At 39.6% G+C, this 19421-nt stretch overlaps 1 protein-coding gene across 2 annotated transcripts in view; it reads right to left on the bottom strand.

Moving 5' to 3' along the window:
• Nucleotides 1-9500: 9500 nt before the first annotated feature.
• Nucleotides 9501-19421, bottom strand: part of ALCAM (activated leukocyte cell adhesion molecule) — a 115666-nt gene continuing 105745 nt past the window's right edge. Inside the window, exons 15-17 of one of the 2 annotated variants that reach the window (XM_039732806.1) lie at nt 17953-18009; nt 13046-13160; nt 9501-11309 (exon numbers count right to left, since the gene is read on the bottom strand). In XM_039732806.1, coding sequence (XP_039588740.1) covers nt 13073-13160; nt 17953-18009 — 145 coding nt within the window. In that variant the 3' untranslated portion in view covers nt 9501-11309; nt 13046-13072. The remainder of the gene's footprint in view (nt 11310-13045; nt 13161-17952; nt 18010-19421) is intronic. The other variant, XM_039732807.1, reaches the window with a different exon arrangement.

Below are 19421 nucleotides of genomic sequence, written 5' to 3'. Positions count from 1 at the left end.
CACATCTGGCACTGGGAAACAAGCAGCAGCAGGCTTGTCTCATGCAGAGGGTGGTTGGAGGAGCAGGCTGGGATCCAGCACATGCCTCCTTCTGCCAGGCACGTGTGAGGAAAGCCTGCAGCTCCATCAGGCAATGGACTGATGTGGGAGATGCTCAGTGTATCTCAGAGTGCCATCTATGGAGGTCCCCTTGCCTTTCCACAAGCATGGTGTTTGCTGGGCTCATTCATGGCTGGTTTTACCCTTTATTTCAGAGGTGACAAAACCCCAGCCCAGCAAAACAAGACGACAGGTCTGTACCACCACTTGCCAGTGTCTGGATTTAGTCAGTGAGCCCAGGAGGGTCCTGGCTTGACAAACTAGGGGAGAAAAATGTTTCCTTTCTGGGCCAGCTAATAATCAGGTCATATTAACAAGTAAAATTTGATTAGGCTTCTGATTAGAAAAGAGTAAGCCAGGAGTTTGAAGCTTGTTGTATCAACAGAACAGATTAGCTTGAGTCTGACGTTCTGCTTTCAATAAGGAACTGTTAATAGAATTATGGTTAGTGTCTGACTTCCTCATGAGGTTCTGACCAGGATACAGGGCTTTGAGTGGTTGCTAAGTATCACAGGATGTGTACTGGGACTTTGTAAACAGCCAGGCAGAAGGCTACCAAATCATGTAGTTACAATAAACAATAAGGGAGTAGGGAAATCTCTGACTTTAATGAATAAGGTGAAACTTGTATGTTGGGAAAATACCAGTAGGTTGCTGTAATTTGCCTAAGGTGACCAGTTGGAAAGGCAGATGTCCTGCTGAGGGGCCCTGAACTCGCTGTTGTACAAGGCTTTATTTGCAGAATAGCCCAGTTCAAAAAGTTCTGAACAATTCTGACAATTGACCCTTTTTACTGGAAAGCATTGAGATCATGTCACCCACAACTTGTGAGTGGGCTCATTGCATGCGAGGAGAAACTGCCAACATGATGTGACCTGGATGGTAATGTCATTTGTATTTTTACTTTGAACAGATTTTAGGAGGAGAAAATAAATAATTCTTGTAAATTTTTTATTGTGCCTGGCTACTTTCAGCCAGTTCTGAGAAATGGCCGGCAGATCTTCCTTCACGTACTAAACCATTGCTGTGGTGTCACAGGGTACAGACTGTTAAAACCATATTGTAAATGCCTAACATTTAGAAATATAAATAATGCTTAGCCTACTTTTCTCATCAGGACAGGATACAGTGACAGTGTGATTAATCATAGGCTGTTCAGCATCAGTAGGGGGAAATGAAACCTATTAATGCTGCCGTGTTCTCCAGGCACCGAGGCTGTACTGGGAGGAAATGATCTCTGACGTGAGGGAAGACAGACTCCTAATTCCACACACAAAATTCCACCTGCTGTCAAGAATGATTAGGGATCAGAATGGTATCTGAGGGTATCAGTGGTGATTGCCTGATCTTTGTGGCTAATGAAGTTAACTGTCCATTAAAGTTCTGTGTGGTGTTTCACATTGCACCTAAAATGCTCCCCTGCCCCAGATATGTAGGAGCAGGACAGCTGCTCCCTTGGAGGATGCTTGCTCTCTCTGCCTCAGACACCAGCAGTGGGAGGGGTTGCACATTGCTTTCAGCCCAGAGCAACAAGCTTTGCTTCTGCTTGTTACTTCAGACACTGGGGACACTTTTTGGATGCTGCCGTCATCACCACCAGCATTAACAATGCTCTCTTCAACTTTATTTGGGGAGCAAGGGGATGGGAACAAAGCAGTGTTTCTTCTACATCTTTGAACTTCTCCACAGTGAATTTCAATAAAGACATCTTCTGTTCTATGTTATAGCCAGACTACCTTTGTCTGCTTCACAAATGATTCATTTCAGCATAATATCTATGGATTTTGTCCTCCCTCAGATCACTTTGAGTTAACCTATGGTGGGGAGCAGATGTTCTGCTGGAATGCCAGGTCTTGGATTCTAATGTGTCTGCAGGAAAGCTGTAGATTGTCTGAAGGACACAATAAGGGCAATGCACTGTGATCCATCAGCTAAGAGAGAACAGGATGGTGATGTTGTGAACAGAAACACAGTGACAAGTTGCTGTCACATGCACACTGCTCATGCAGATGACAGGGAAGTGCTTGTACTTAACTGGATCCAGGTAGTGGTATCGAGGCTCCCATATGGAGTTATTTGTCTTAGAGGGCAGGTGAGCTAAAAATAACCAGGCAGCTGTAGGTGAGTTTGTCTTGCCAGGTCCCTTTCAGTTAGGGAAGCTGAGATTGCTTCATTACTGTCATTGAACCACTGAATGTGGGTACAAATGTAGCAGCACTGGGACCAGTGGAAAAGCAGTAATCAGAAACACATTAATTTGGGAGGGGAATGGCTAGAGGAAATGAGGCACAAGGGGAACAAAAAAGGTTCAGAAGTGGAGAAACGGAAAGCAAGCTAAAAATCAAGTAAAGAACCAAGGGCAGATTTTCCAGCAGTAAGAGTATGAAATTTTACAACGTTAGTGTAGCTGTCCTACTGGCCTAAGGCCACCAGGATGCCAGAGGGAACCCTTGGGACAACTCACTCACCTGCCAGCCAGGCCTGCTTTGGAAAGGACTGGTGTAGGGGGGTCAGAGCCAAGGGGAATAACTTGCACCTTAGTGTTAAATGCTGTGGGGAGGGAAGGTGATGTCTATTTCAGTAGTAGTACCGTGTAATTAACAGGATCTAGCATTGATAAATGGTAGCTTTGTAGCTGTGTAATTGCAAGCAAAATAATGTAAATTGAACACAGTTGTCTGTTAATTAAATTGTTTTATTACTTATTAGTAATATGTTGATTAATCAGTAAGAATTACAGTCCCTATCAGTTCTATCTCCAGTCTGCAGTATAAAGGAGGAAAGTCAGACCCTGAGGCAACAATCCAGCATGTGGTTCTTCTGAAACTGGACCTTGGATGGCTGCATCTCTGTGGAAACCAAAGTGGTAAGAAAGTGTTGCAAACACGTTAACCACAGGTCTGGTTACTCTCCCACTGTCTTCCACAGTAATCTACAATCCTCAAGGTGATGTATTTAATGTAAAAGGTCTTTCATTCCCATTTTTAGCTCATTAGTTCCTACATGGTCAAAATTGTCCTGATCTCTCAAATGCCCATGTAAATATTTTTGGTTCAGCTACTTTCAGCTTATAGTTCCTGTTTTTTGAACAGGGGTGTTGGCAAATTTTTGTTTAGACCTCTTTTCAAATTTCTCTGGGTATCTAGTAGCTGCCATTGCAGACAGGATGGTTTGGGTCTTTTTTTTTTTTTCTGAGTAGCTTTTTATTTCTTCTTCCTGTGAAACATTATTTAGTTTCCCTTAGGTAAAATTCTCATTCCTGATTTAATTTTATTTGACTGTTTGGGTTAGCTTCAATGGCTTACGAATAATTTCATTATTTGTTCCATCTTGCTTCCTTGGTTCCTGACAGCTCCTCTCTCACTACCTTTGTCCTGATGAGCAGTTTTCTGAATTAGCCAGAATTTAGCGTTTTCCCTATGTAGATAAGCATCGGTAATACACAGTTGGGATGCTATTTGTGATATCTTCACACCAAAATTCTTTTCAGGATGGTGGTAGCAGAAACTGTTTTCCCCCTTAGAAATCCTGTCACCTTTGCTGTTTACCACAACCATGATCACTGTGTCTTTGGCCAGGTGTCTGCCCTGTGCCCAGCCAGCAACAAATGGCCATGCCTCATATTTCAAGTGGATTTATTAGGAATGGTGAGAAATGCATTTTATGCTGGATTACTTATTACACTTGTGTTTTGTGTCAAGATCTAGCTCAATGAAAGAACTGAGTGCATTGAAACACCATTTGAGAGGGTTATTGGTTAATAATACCTTTAAATGCAGTTGAATGTTTTTCCTCATGTAAATTTATGCAAAGGTTTTTGCACTGAGGGTGGAACTATTATAATCAAGGCAGTACTATGTATATTGAGGAAGCTGAGCTATTTGGGTTACTCCTATCTCTTAGAGTTGAAGACACTCATCCTGTCCAGTCCAATTATTTCCACAGAAGTTTTTTTTTTCTTTTAAGTTCCTTTCTGAGCTGAATTGTACTGATTGAAGAAATGTAGATGTTTAAAAAGTTCTCTTGATACCTGCTGCAATGCTGAAGCTGGATTAGTGCTTCAGCCAGTCCTGCTCCAGCAGCTACTGCTGGTTCAGCCATTAGACCTTCCTTAAAACTCAGTGAGCAAATGCAACCTGCTTAATGCCAACTCCCTGCACCCCTTCTGCAATGGTTGAAGCTCCTTTCAGCATTTCCATCCTGCTGCAACTGGAATTAGATGGGTTTGTTAATTGTTGAATTTACCTCAGCCCCAATAGGCTGTTCTCTCTCTGGAGATACATGAAGAGTTCTGGTGGCTTCCTCTGTTAGAATTAAAGATGACCACTGAGGGTAGCAGCTTTGTAAAGGATTGCTCTGACTGCTGTGAGCCCCAGATCCCTTCTTGTTACAGCTGTTAGCACCTTTTAGCTCATGTTAGTGCAGAGAAACATACACATTCTGAGGAGAGAGCAGCTGTTTGAATGAGTGCTCTAGGGACAGTAGTAAAGAAAGCATTAGGATGGAGCAGTGCTCCTGTCTAAGGGCTGCATCCTTGCAGGATGGATGCTGCTGACCACAGCAACATTCCTACCTCAAATTATTTTTTGCATTTTTTATTTTTTAAGATTTGCACTTGTAAAAGTATTTAGCTTTTATTTAAGGTAACTTTTAGTGAGTTATGCTCCTATTTGCTGGCAGAGTTTCACTCTTCCCTTTTCTCCTACACCCTTTTTTTAAGGACCAAACAATTGACTTCTCAGTCAGTGAGAGGAGTTGGTCCACAAATACAACTTTCTCAAAGGCTTCTGACTACTGATGACTTTTGTTGCCAAACTTGTATTTCTTATCCCTGCCTCGAGTACATGTAAAAATTTCAGTGAAAAACTCTGCTTTTCAACTGTTATTCCTGATGTGGTTTGGATTAGGAAAATCTGGGATGCAGTGCTGTGCAGAAGAAAAACAGCAAACGTGGAGTGCACTGCACAGTGGATTATTTCAAGTACAGTGAGTGGGGGAAGAAAGACATTGCACTTAGAATAGATATTACACTTGACAAAAAGGTCTGAGTATTCCACACACTGCTAATCTTGCTAGCTTCAATTTTTATCAGAAAGTCTGTCTCAGCTGATTTCCATATCCTGTTTCTTTCTGTTTAGTAAGTGCACTCACTTTAGCCAGTTGTGTTTGTTGTTTACTTCCCTAAATTCATGGAAATTAGTGTTATCTTTCTTTACTTGGAGTAATAAAACCAGATAAAGCTTTTATATCAACATGAACAAAATAAAATTTGTGAAGATATTTTGTCTATTATGAGGGTGTTATTTGAGCCTTTAATTAATTTAATTTCCTGAATTTAGATTCAGTTATAAGTTCTTCCTTTTAAACGTATTCTCTTGTCCAGGCTAGAATAGCTCTTCTTGTGACAGATGCAGATATTAATGAAAACTCTTGATCTGGTGTGTAGACATTATTGAAAAAAAAACACAACCTGAATTTGTAGTCACTTTCTAGCCCTGGAGAAATCAAACTGTTGTCAGAGATGTGCCCATTCAGTCACTTAACTCCTCTGGTGAGAATCTCAAGGGGCAGGAGGGAGAATGGATTAGGATGACGTGAGTTTGATCTGAGGTAAGCATTGTTCTGGGTTTGCAGTTGGTCTCTTTTAACAAAAGCTTTATTATATAATTATTGCTCTGTTACTATATTCTATATCACTCTATAAATATTATATTATTATATTGTAGAATATATCTGAGTGAAATTGAACATAGGTTTGTATTCACTCCTTTTTACTAGAAAAACTAAATGGGTAGAAGCCACTATATTTAAATATTATTTAATTTGTTACTTTTTAGAGCCATAGGATGTTCTTCCTTCCCTCCGCCCTCTCATGTCAAGGGCTGGGTCTCATGAAATAAATCCTTGCATCACAACTACTTGGACTGAATATAGGAAAAAATATCACATTCTTAAACCTAAGGTGCTGGCATTCCAGTACCAAATAATATTTATTTAACATTAGTTTTAATGCTATAAGTGACAGGCAAAGGGTTAGATAAGAAAAAAAAAACACATTGGTGTGCATGGATATATGCTATGGTATTACAGTTGAGCCTTTGGAGTGTGGGTTAGATTTTTGTGCAATTTTCCCAAAATAGGGAAACTCCAAGGGACTCCAGAATTGTGGATGCAACCACATGGAAGCCCAAGCAGAGGAAGCTTGGTATGTTTCTACCTTTTTTCCTGTTTCACAGTCTCTTTCATGTCTATAGTTGTGTTAAATTGCTGGTAGTTACTGGGTGTCCTGCAAATGAAGAAGTGATGGTGAGGGCAGCAGAGAATCAGTCTGTACTAGAGATGTGGTAATGAGCAGCAGCACAGGGAACAGACAGAGGCCTTGGCTGTAACACCAGGTGGAGCATGAGAAGAGGCAAAACATCTGGGAGGAAACAGGGGGAGGGTGAGTGATGACAGAGTTACATTACTGTTTTCACACTAAGAAACAAAATTTCCTAATAATTTGTCAGGCTCTACCTTTTCAAGCTGAAATTCATTACTACATCAAAGTGAATGCCTCACTACTAAAAGAATAAATGTCTCTATTTAGAATGTAAATGAGAAGAATGTATGAATTACAAGACATTTTAAGCCTTGTGAGTGGCTGGGAGGATGGAGTTAGTCTTATTTTAGAAATTGGCTTTGACATAATTTGACAATAAGTAATAGGCTTAGTTTCTGATTCTCTAATAACTTGAAATGCAGCAAATCTTTGCTGAATGTGTGAGCTGCATTACACATGAATGCAAGGCAAGGAGTGTATGTGGGGGGGTTGGCTGCTTGGTTTGTTTGCAGCCTGGCTGCTTCCCTTCCTACAATGCCCTCCCTCCTTGGCAGACCACTGGGAAACAGGGTTGAAGTGTGCCTGCACTGAGTTATGCCAGCTTGAGGATGTTATCCTTTTCCAGAAGATCTTGGGAACCTTTCAGGGGTTAGAAGCACATAACTGGAAGTTATGTACCTCCTGTGCTCCTCTGGCTCCTTCTGCCTGGAGGAGAAATCTGCCTGAAAATGCTGTATTGGGCGATTCTTGGAAACAGACACCTGAACACAGATGCATTCTTGCCAAAAGGAAACCCAGAAAACATTTGCACAGATGTGGTTGACACAGGAGGTCATGATCTCATTTCATATGTCACTGTTTAATCTTAGCTGAGATAATTACAGACATATGGCTGTCTAAATATGAAGTCAACAGGAAGGTATCCAGCTACATGTGGTACTACAAGTAAATCAGATTTCACTGCAACAGCCAGCAGCTGAGGCTATTAGGTGGATGTTGGATATTCCCTGACAAAATTTATCACTAAAAAAAGGCAAGAAATTTAGATTTATTCATTCTTTGTATGTCTTTGTGGACTGGTACCAGTATAGATAAAACTCACACTAGTATCTTGTAATGTTCAAATAATAACCAAAATGTAGCCATGATATTTTATGAAAAATCCTTTGCTAGGATTTTTCTCCTATTCTAGCAGGGAATCCTCAGAAAAGAAATGTAAACAATTAACTATCTGATGCCTGTGGAATGTGGTCTGGACATTGTTTACCAACAGGTGCATCTGTGATTGGGGCATGTAGGTTGTTTCTAATTAATGGCCAATCACAGTCAGCTGGCTTCAGACTCTTGGGGTCACAAGCTTTTGTTATCATTCCATTCCTATTCTTTCTAGACTTCTGATGAATCCTTTCTCTCGATTCTTTTAGTATAGTTAGTATATGATTTTAATATCATATATATCATAATGTAATAAATCAGCCTTCTGAAACACGGAGTCAAGATTTACGTCTCCTCACACAAAACATTGAACATACCAACATAGAATTTAGAGTTATTTATTTGTGTATTTTTTTCCAAAACATGACAGGATGAAAATCTGGTATCCCACAAAAGGTGGAACATATTGCCTAAACTGTCTGGGTTGATGCTGGCAAATCCTGGAAAATACCCAGACAATGAGGTATGGATGGTTTGTTCCCCTGGCCACAGCTGGGTCAGTGCTGTCCCTTGCCTGGGCTCTGAGCAGCTGCCAGCCCCAGCAGCACAGCAGTGGTAGGTGCAGTGAAGCCCTCCAGCAGAGGGCTCAGCACTCACAACCAGTACAAAATCTCCCTGATGCTTTTCCTTTCATAGTGCTGACCCCAATTACTTTTTTTCCCTTTCTTTCCAGAAAGCTCACCTTGTGGCCACACCTTTATCACATTTTCGTAGCTCATATCCACTGCAGCACAGCTATAGCTTTGATATTGTTGCTTCAGAGGACTCCCAGAGCTGCATGGGAAGCCCCTGGGTATTTTTGCAGGATACTGCCTTTGCAGCATGCAGTGAAATCCCCTGGTTTGTTCCAAGCTCAGTGGCAGTTTCCTGCACAGCACGAACAAACACCACTAATTACATTATTTCCTGACTGTAAAGCAAGAGGATGGGCTCTACTGCCTCCTGCAATGCTTTTAAACCATTTGTGAGCAGGGATTGGTTTTTCTTCCTCTGTGCAGTAAACTGAGGCTGAACTCTTGTGGAGTCCTTGCTCAGATTTAAACAATGCCCCACCCAAATTCACTGCTAGTGTAATTATTTGTCCAGGTCCCAAGGAGAGACCTGCACGATGAGCTTTGGCAAGGCTTTGTGCACCAGCTTGTCTTGAGAAAGTGCTTGTGATCCCCAGGTGCTGTGGGCCAAGAGAAGCCCCACAAACCCACACCCATCACCCCACGGCCTTTCCTGGGAGCGAGACTCCACGGGGCTGTATTTGCAGGACCACAGGCAGCAGCAGCAGCTTGAGCTCTGGCCATGAGCCTTCCCCCGGGCTCACACGTGTTCTTGTAAACTGAGATTTCACACGAGCCAGTGAAGACATACTTCAGTTTTATTGTTGTTTAGGCATGGATAGAAACATTAATTCTTTTGCACTCTTGGTTCTTGAAACTTGCCTATAGTGAACTCGGAGCAGGGAAAAACCCAGCTCCTCAGATTGACGATTTAAAGTGCATAGGAGATCAAGCAGAATCCCAAAAGGCGAGGAGTTTTTTATATTCATTTTCTGTAGCTGTGAAAGTTGAAGGACTTTTTTTCTTCTCATATGCCCTATATTCCCCTGACAGTGATATGAAAATTTTCAGCCCTTCCCTATGCCTTCCCTTTGGAGTTTTCCCTATCTTTGGAAGATTCCTCTCTGTATTTAAGAATTATTTGTAGTGATATAAACAAAGAGAGGCAGTAGATGCACACTCCTTCACAGGACTCTGGTACATTTCCCGTTCAGAGTCATGCCCACTGAATTTGTTTTTTCTTTTAAAAAACGTGTATCGCTTGGCAGTGTTCTTGCACCAAAAGAAAAAGATATATTTATATATAAAGTAACTTTTTTTGTGTGTTCACGTTTTATTTTCGAAAAACAGGTGTTTAAAAATTTTAGAATTTTTTTAACAAAATTCTAAAAAGAAAAAAATCACAATATTTACAGAGATAACAGAATGGCTTAGCCATGCAAAACAAATTACTTTGGTTTTCCCCCATTTTACTTTGGTTTAAATATTGACCAAGATTATAATTTTTTTTTGCCAAATAAAACAGTAACAAATTAAAGTTTAGAGGCATATAACAGGATTTCCCTCTAATATTTTATACAGCATAGAGTTTATAGGACATCTTATGTATTTAATCCATGCCAATGCACTACAGGAAGCTTTTATTAAGACATCAGTCACTACTGCCCAGACATTTAACATTTTACAAATTTACAAGTAACAGTGTTTTCTGCCCCCTAAATAATGCAAAAGTGGCAAAATACATTTCCTAACGTCCATCTTTTTCTTTTATTTATTTATTTATTTTTGCCTACCAGTCTATAAAAACTTACTTTTTCCCTGGATATTTGTAAATGGAAACCTGATGTTCTGCTTAGTTCTACTGTTCCTCTCCATCAAAGCTGCCTGTTCCCTTCTTCCAGAAACTAACTTTCCAGATAAGATGAAACTTATCTCCCTCAAGTACAACTTTCCATTGGCCATTTACCCTAAAACCTTTTCTTATCAAGTACCATTCTAAAAATTCCCTCAAGCAAAAAACATGTTTATAAAGTTACAAACTTGAATGTAACTAAAAGATACATAGACATTTCATTGTTACAATTATATGTACTGTTTGATAAATTAGGTACCAGTTAAAAACACTAAAATTATCTCAAGGTGCATTCAATATCTGTAGCATAGTTAACAAAAACACACAAAAAATATATATATATTTATATATTCTATTTTTGTGGGAAAAAAATGCAGCTTTGATATGATAACTTTTTAAAAAAGTTTCCAATTTGGACTGGTATCTCTCTGAAAAGAAGAAAAGGTACAGTACTTTAAGGCAGCAAATAACATAAAGGAATCAAAATTAATCCAGAATTCCAGTTCCTTATCCTAATGCTAACATGAAAGATGACTGATAACCATCAATAAAATGCATGTCTTGCTCCAGAAGAAAAGGATTTTTTAGCCACCAGCTGTACGTACGCTAGGAATTTTTCATAGTGTTCCTTACTCAATACCCAGACTTCTTCAGGGAAACTCTTTATTCCCCTTCTAGCTTGTTTAGCTTTGCATGGTTTTTAAAATGTTCACTTTCATTAACAATTTAATTTATTCTTGTCACAGCTGTCACCCTTCTGCTTTACCATGATTTCAAAGAATGAAAAAGGAGTTTGACATTTTCCTTTAAGACAATCTTACACTCTAGGTACTTGCTACAAAGCAGAGGCTTCACTGATTACAACCAGAATCAGACATGTACCTGTTCAAAGGGTGTCATAAAAACAATTGAAATAAAATCATTACACTATACATCAGATTAACAGCAACTCCCAGAACAAAGCCTTACAGTGTATAAAAATAGCTACGTAAAAAATTTACATAAAGGCAAACAAAAAGAAATCTTCAGTGCAGACATTTACAAAAAAATATTTCAAACAGAACACAACATGGTGACCTATTATCATGGCTGTTGCCAAAATTTTGGGAGGTTTGTGGGGTTTTTTTTAGCTTGAGATAATTGTGTCTAAAATCCTTTGAAAATCTGGTAGTATGATCTGCTCAATACTTGAACCATGAATAGCTGTCACTTCTTTGTATATGTTTAAATACAATCCACGTTCATGCTTCAATTGGTCTATATGTATTCTCTGAAAGATAAAACCAGTTAAATATTTTAAAATATGTTAACCATCATAACTACTCAGTATCTATGCTGTAAATAAACAGCTACATGAAAAGTACTTTCTTCTGCAGCTCAATGACGTAAACACTTTCTTTCATGACAAGAATCGCTGTTGCAGCATTGTTCCCAGTAAATCCAGTAAGTTTATCTGGTAAGTAATGGATTTATGTTCATTTCAGTTATGCAGATCTACTGATCTGAAGAAATACAGAGTAGAAGATTGCACCAAAGGCACACGTAAAGGGTGTTTACACTGCAACTTTTTCAAAATCCAAATGGATTTGTTTTCCATCTTTAAATCCTTCCTAGGACATAATTTTGGTATTCCCAATTCCCTTTTCCAAACCAGTAAAACAGTAATATTGCTGGGAAAGTGCCTACAGCAATGCTGCATCTCTTTATATACTGTGTAATTGCTCTATATAATCCATTACATTCTAAATGTTTAATGCAAAACTTGTGGCTTGTATTAGAAAATGTCAGACAATACTGACATATTGAAATTATTGACAGTTGCATTCATTTAAAGAAGAAACCTTGTTATATAAATATGAAATATTACAATTCCATATGCTTTAAACCCCTGCTACCTCAAGAAGGTATGCAATGCTATTTACTTAAGATCATTGAAAATCAGGGCTGTCTACAGCTTTTCTGTGGAGGAGCTTACAATGCAAGCACCCCTGAATTTGTAATACTCTCACTTTTAAGATTATTTGATGACTAACTCAACAAATCTCTATGTTTAGCTGGTTTCCAGACTCCTGTATTAACACAGTATTAATTTTAAATGACCTAAACTGGCCAGAAAAATGGTCTAACCTTACCCTCCTTTGGTTACTAGGAGGAGAGGTGCAGCAGTGGTGTGTGTATGTGTGAGCATAGGGTGGTGCTATTGGTGCTCTGCAGTGCTCCTGTAATTCCCCGCAGAACTTCAGCATCTGCCAGGCCATTTGTAAACAGTTTACTTCATACAGATCCCAGCGGGGGAAACTTTCAAACCTGTTACTAATGTCTCTCCGCAGAACTTCAGCATCTGCCAGGCCATTTGTAAACAGTTTACTTCATCCCAGTTTGGGAAACTTTCAAAACCTGTTACTAATGTAGTACACAGTGTCTCCTACCAGGATAAAACTGATCACAGTACAGGTGTGTGAAATCTAGACTAAGAGAATTGTTTTGTTCTAAGGGAAGTAGTAATAACTTGAAACCTTCTGAATCCTGTTACTAATGTAGTACACAGTGTCTCCTACCAGGATAAAACTGATCACAGTACAGGTGTGTGAAATCTAGACTAAGAGAATTGTTTTGTTCTAAGGGAAGGAAGTTTCTATAAATATTTCAAGTAATAACTTGAAACCTTCTGAACTCTATCTAAACATACTCTTCATATAAACACATACATACACATGCACAGTGGTACAGTATATAAATTTGTATTTTCATTTCCTCAAGCACATGCATTAAAATAAAGCCAAGTATCAAGTTCTATCTAAATGTCAGACTTCTTTTTATATTTGTATATACATCTCTGAACTCTTAACCGGCCAAAAGCTTGAGTCTGTGTGTCCTAAAACTACACCACAAAGCGACCCCACTGCCTCACCTCTGGAAGGTGATCCCCAGACCAAGCTGGAGCTTTGATCACCAGAGAGAAATGGTAGACAAAGACATTTTAATGCTGTAATATGAAACACTTACCTGGAATGATGACTGACACATTTTCTCTTAAGTTTCAGATTTATGATTGTTTTCCTCTAGTTTTTTGTTTTCTTCTATATTTCCAAGATCTTTGTCTACATGTTTTGATGCCGTCCTACAATGTAAAGGAAGGTCATTTTTGCATGTCTACACCATTTTGTTCCAAATTCATATTAATGACACTGCCTCCTCCCCTCACAGTAAACAGAAACTTTTGACAGTCCTGTTCTGAGCAGAGCAACAGGTTTGCATATGTCTGTAAATAGGCCAGTGACACCAGAGTACCACAGGAAGTATTGCAGCAGGGCTCTGTGTTGATCTACCTTTTAAGGAATTCAGAATTATTCTGAGCTAGCAGACATTTAGTAAGGCTAAACCAGCTGTGGAGAGCCATGTTTCTTGACATAGTAACTGTGCAGCTTGTTTCAATAAACACAAGTCTGCTTTAAGGCATACTAAAATGTTACAAGTGTAGCTAAAATATCTTGATCAACACAGCAATTTTTGGGTATTTGTAGTAAATGACTTCAGAGCCTGTGCCAAACGGAAGCTCTTTAAATGTGAAGAAATTCATGAAAATTCTGGCACCACTGAAAAAAAATCTCACTCTGGCTTGTAGGTCTGTGTTAGCTGTGACTGTTGAGTTTTGGGTAAAGATGAGATTGTGTAAATGTTTGGGTGGGGGGAGAAGGAAAGAGGTATGCCTCATTTAAAATAGCAGGTCTTCCTTAATGCGAGTAGTGGTGATGCATTAATGAGTTAAGTGCTTAGTTTAGCTTAGCACAATAAAACCACTATGCCATTCATTTAATCTGTGAGAAGCCTCACTGTCTGCCAAGGTGAAAGATTCCTGCAGTGCTGTGATAACATTTTGAAGGCCCCAATTTTTAAAATGTAAATGGGCAAATATGTTTGAGTGGGACAAAGAAAATCCCTTGTGTCAAAGCAGATTATCATATCTGCATTTTCTCGACAGATAATTTGTTTCCCCTACAGAAAAGTATGGTCTGCTGTGACAGACTGATGCATATGCTCACCCTTGCTTCAGGGTACAGACCCGGAGTGACGCCAACTTGCAAAGTACAAGGAAGACACAGGTTGGGAGTGTGACATGTCACCACGCTGACACCATGCAGGAACGCACGGACCGGACCGGCCAGTGGGATTATTGCCAGAGGGGAGCTCTTGGGCACATCCTCCATCTGAGCAAAGGCTGGGAGAGCCCTGCATGCCATGAGTGCCCTGGGCTAGGGACCCTGGAGCAGCGCTGCTGAGGCAGGGAAGCTTAGTTCTTGTCTCTTGAAGAGACCTCCCCACTTTTGGGAGTGCTACTGAAAAGCTGCTCTCTTGGAGTGCCCGGGGAGGATGGGATTCTGGATCTCGAATCCCACAAGCTGCACTGAAAGAGACTACTCTGAAATCTTTTTGGTTTTAGAGGAGGTCATTTCCTGAGGAGCCACAGGTTTTAATATTTTAAAGCTGCATTAACTTTTGCTATTGGTCTGTTATATTTGTGTGACTGACAGGAAGGTATCATGCTGAAAACACATTTACTGCAAAGATCTGAGCTCCTCTTCATTACAGGCAAATTTAATTTAAAAAGTGATGAGATATTGTAAGTAACTTGTTCTACAGTGGTAAATTTCTATTGTGCAGTAACAATCTCTTTTTTCTGGTATTCAAAAACTGAAACACATGACATGAATAAAAGGGAAGGATATGAAATGCAATGAAGAAGAAAATTCAATGCTTTGGTAGGGACTGACCTTCTATGAGCTTAATAACCTTTCACAAGTCTCTTTAATCATAACAAAAAAAGAAACACCCCTCAAAAAATTCCTTGAAAATTAAAAAAGTTTATCATTTAAAACATGTTTGGTTTAGGCTGAGCACATAATTTGGCTTGTCATGTGGCTAATAAGTCTTTTCCATAAATAAGTCTCACAAAATTGGAGACAATAGTGGAAGAGATGAAAAGCTGAAAGAAGCTGGACTCAGGCAATTACCTGAGCTGAAGTGAGTTGGATGTGAGAAAGCAGTACCATGCACATCTGTCCTCACATAAACTGCTAATGTCTGCTCTTGGAGACTGGATAGACTTCTGGCATAGCTCAACGGGTTCCTTCTTTTTGGCCCCTTATCACCAGTTTTACAGTGCCCAAATCAGACTGAATCTCATATGACCTGACACAGCACAGAGAACTGTCTCGTCTTTGATAAGGTTAAAAGTATTCAATGACTATCACCAGGAGATTCTGCAGTGTGATCAGGTTTTGATTTTTAAAGTAATCTATTTTAGTTCTATATTCAGTCAAACTAAATGGCACCTTTATTTTCCTAAAGCCACACTGGGCAAAAATGGGACACTTAAAGAGCAACACTAACTTTGAAAGAGGCAGGTGCTCCAGAACTCTTTTGGAGGATGTTACAAACCACTTGCTTGAAATCAGAGCAGCAGCAGTTTTTCATGTCTGACAATTAGATGGATATCTATTCTCAATGCCTGAGACTGAAATGCAGCCTTTTATTTATGAAGGTTCAGTGATCCTGCTGACCTGTTTTTTTGTTCCCCAAATGCTATTATCGAGGCAGAATCACCACCTCAGCACAAACAATGCTGCAGCCTTTTTTGGTGCTATCTAAATAGTATCATTAAGAGATGCAGGAGTTATTTGGCTCGGAGGTGTGGTCCCCAGGCAGTGCTCTGCCAAGAGCAGAGGAGCAGCCACCCCTGGCACGGCACCAGTTGCCAGGGCTCAACAGATGTGCTTGGGTTTGTAACAGAAATGTCTCAAAATATGGGTTCCATTACTTCCTGAGCTGACTTCAGGCACAGCACAAGGGGTCCTACTCCAGCTTAACATTCAACAACAGTTGTTCCTTACTTTTTCTGTGAATTAACTCCTGCCAGCTTGCTCCATCTGCAACTCAGGATTGATTTCCTCATAATATTTGAGTAGCTGGGCAATGAAGCCTGAACATACAGAAATATTCCCAAGGATTTACCCAAAAGGGAAGACAGCCCACTTTACCCAGACCTGGAGCACTCTGACACTCTCATTATCTGAAGCTCCACAAAAAAAGCCCACACTTTTGATAGTGTTGCTCTGAAGAGTGAGAAGTTGGTTGTATAAATATGAGTTTACTCACTCCTCTTTTTTTTTTTTTTCCCCTTTAATTTGTAAATCATGGATCATTCTGAGCTCTTGCTAAAATTATGACTCGTATTTAATATTTATCTATGCTTGCTCTTCAGGAAAATAATTATCCTCAGGGAATCCTAATCAAAATTTCTCCGTAAGTAGTACCAAAGTGAGATTTTTAGCATTCTTTGGAGTATGTGTGCTGTGAGGCCACTATTTTATGGATCTTGTTCAGATACTGTTCATAGCATTGTTTGTAATATGAAGACCATTTTCCATGATAATTGTTTTGCCTGCTGCAGTGTAAATACAGACTACATATAGGTGACCCAAAAATTGCTGTAATGTTTTAATTTCTGATTTATTTTAATCTCACAAGTCTGGGCCTTGCCCTCAACACTATTTAAGGAAGAAAGTATGCAGTGCTGTTTGTCCTTGCTACCTTGTGATAATGACAGGTAAGATGATACACATCTGAGTAGCTCTGGGTGCTGAAGCAAGAGCCATGAATTTCCTTAAAGCTACACTCAACTGCACTGTTGCAGATGATATTCTAGGAGCAAATGGTTTTATACATCCCAATCTGGACTAGCTGCAACCTCATTATTTACTCCAATCTTGCCTTCCACTTCCTCCAATTATTTTTAAATGTCCATCAGTAGGACAAACCACAGAGATATTAGAAAAATATCCCAGTAATCAAGAAATGGGTGACCGTTTTTAATTTGTGTCACTTTTATATTAGATTTGTGTTGAGCTGACACTTTCAGAGATGTTTGGTAACTATGTCTTTTCTCTGAAAGAGAATTGCGTGAAAGCCAATACAATGCTGAGTCTTATTGAAAACATAGTGAGTTTCTTACATCTTTGGCCCATCAAATCTGACTCCTATGCTTGTTTGCTATAGAGCATCAGAAAAGCAGAACTGTTATGCTTCAAGTGTTCACTTTCAGAGACGCCAATAACCTTTGTCATTACTGTGACCTACGAAACATGTCAAGAGTTTGATGTGCTCTGAGTGTGAACTTTAAGACTGCTGCTGTGATTCAGCTGGCCCAGCTGAAGTGATATCCACTGGATGTTGAACCACTTTAACCTTGATCAAGCCTCATGTGACTTGAGATCTGAGCACCTCCCAACTACAGGGATAAAAATGGGGCCAAGATCCAACAACATGCCAACTTCCATGACTAGCGAGCAGGTGCTGAGTGCACTATTTCCTTTCTGAATCTTTAATTTCTGCTGTACCCTCAGCTGTTCCTGGCAAGGTGAAAATTTCATATATGAAGCATTTACCAAACATGGGTGTCCTTCAATCTCTCAAATGACACTTGACACAAAAATTTTACAAAGATTCCAAAGTGCTGAGTTATATTCTGTTCAGTACAGATTAGTGTACAACTAATTTCTGGAAAAAGGAGAAATCTGAAGAGAACAACTGTTTGGCCTTCTGCTCAGATGAAGGAGAAACAAGGCATGCTGGGGTAGGTAGCCTCAACTCTTTATTCAAGAGGAGGCTGGATGCAGGATGTGGAATAGAGATGAGTCTCTGATTTATGGGATAATATTCACACTGAAAAGAATATATGCCAATAATCAGCTTTTCCATCAAGTGAAGCTGAGGGAGTGAGTAACTGTACAAGTGATTTATTGTGAATATATTCCAAGGCTACAAGTATAATTCCTACTTAGTGTGGATGACAAGACAATAGAATATTATACAAACCACAACACCAATAACAAAAAAAGTAATGTTTTTCTTGCCTCGGCAGACTTGGAAAGTTCTGTGCTGCTGCCTTCTCAGACTTTCCTTTGGCGTCACTTTGGGGATAGAGATTAGGTGAGTTACTGGTCAAGGGTGGGTTCAAAAAATAACTACTACCTGCTGGCCTGGATGCAGATGGGGAGGTTGTGTCCAGAGGTGTAAGTTGCTTTTTGCAAGGTCTACTTTTATTGCTAGGTTATGATTCATAATGAAAACTTTGTCAGAATAGGTACTGACATTCTGCTTGCTCCTGCAAATATGGTGTGCAGAAAGCAGGGGGGATAGCAACACATCAATTTAAAAATATACAGAGAACAGGAGATTGTCAATGATGATACATCAATTAAGGAGTTTGGAAGCCAGCAACCATGTGTCAAATACAGAGACTATTGTTTAACTATGAAGGCATTTTTGTTTCCAGTGAACCTGTCTAATCAATTCCAGCCCTAATTTTTCCTCTAAGCTTTAGGAAGAGAAGCTGAACATGAGAAAAAGAAGTGGTGTCCATTTAGATTATGCCATATCCTATCTTTGAAGCAGAAAAAAATTGTTATCATTCATAAATTCATCTCATGCTATATTCTATGATTCCTGTCGGCTCTCCCTGCAGTACTCAGTGGTGCAAGAAGAGATATTTTACCTTCTCCACCCTTGTTACTTGTTACATTCACCACCTCATCCAAAGAAATCCAAAGCAGTGTACCACAGTTTCATGACTCCACATTCACACATTTGAAAAGGAATGACAAACTTATCTTAGGCATTACTGCAACAGTAGCAAAGTGTGGGAGGAAGAGCACTATGTTGCTATTTTACCAAAAAAGCATAAGCCTTGGGAAAAAACCAAAAAAACCCTCTATAGTATCTGAGTGCAGTTCGGTGCATGGGTAATTTATAACAATTCTATATTTGGAAAACTTCAAAACCCTGATCAGTTATGGTTGAGCCAAAGTCTTTATGTATTATCTAAAAAAAGGAGCATTTCTTAGCAGATGGAGAATTCCTTGTTGTACTTTCACATCAGTGAAAACACATTTGTTCATAGTAAAATCCCACTGGTATATTTTAGATTTCATTTGATTCAATTTTAATGGAAGATCACACTGAAACCAATTGAACTTTAAGACTGCTTTTACACCTGTACTGATGGGAGCAGGTTATGCACAGCCACTTAACCTCCCCTGCTCAGAAGCAGCTGTGAGAGCTGTCAGAAAGCAAGGCTACTTCTGACTGCCCTCAGTTCACCCTGGAGATAAAGGTATGGGGGTAGGACCAAATGGGGCACACAGTAACAGCCAGCTTCAAAAGGATGGAGCAACGTGGTCACTTCTTGACACCTTCCCATCTATTTTCTGAAGTGAACCTCTGTGACAAGGAAGAAAGTTGAAAATGGAAAATGCTGTTCTATGCCTATGACATCTAAAACCTGGGCTGGGATAAGAGGTCCTAGATTTTTCAGCAACAGAAG

The sequence above is a fragment of the Passer montanus genome, unplaced genomic scaffold (genome assembly GCF_014805655.1).
Source record: "Passer montanus isolate IOZ18808 unplaced genomic scaffold, ASM1480565v1 scaffold80, whole genome shotgun sequence".
Lineage (NCBI taxonomy): Eukaryota > Metazoa > Chordata > Aves > Passeriformes > Passeridae > Passer > Passer montanus.
This window is presented reverse-complemented; position numbering and strand designations above follow the sequence as displayed.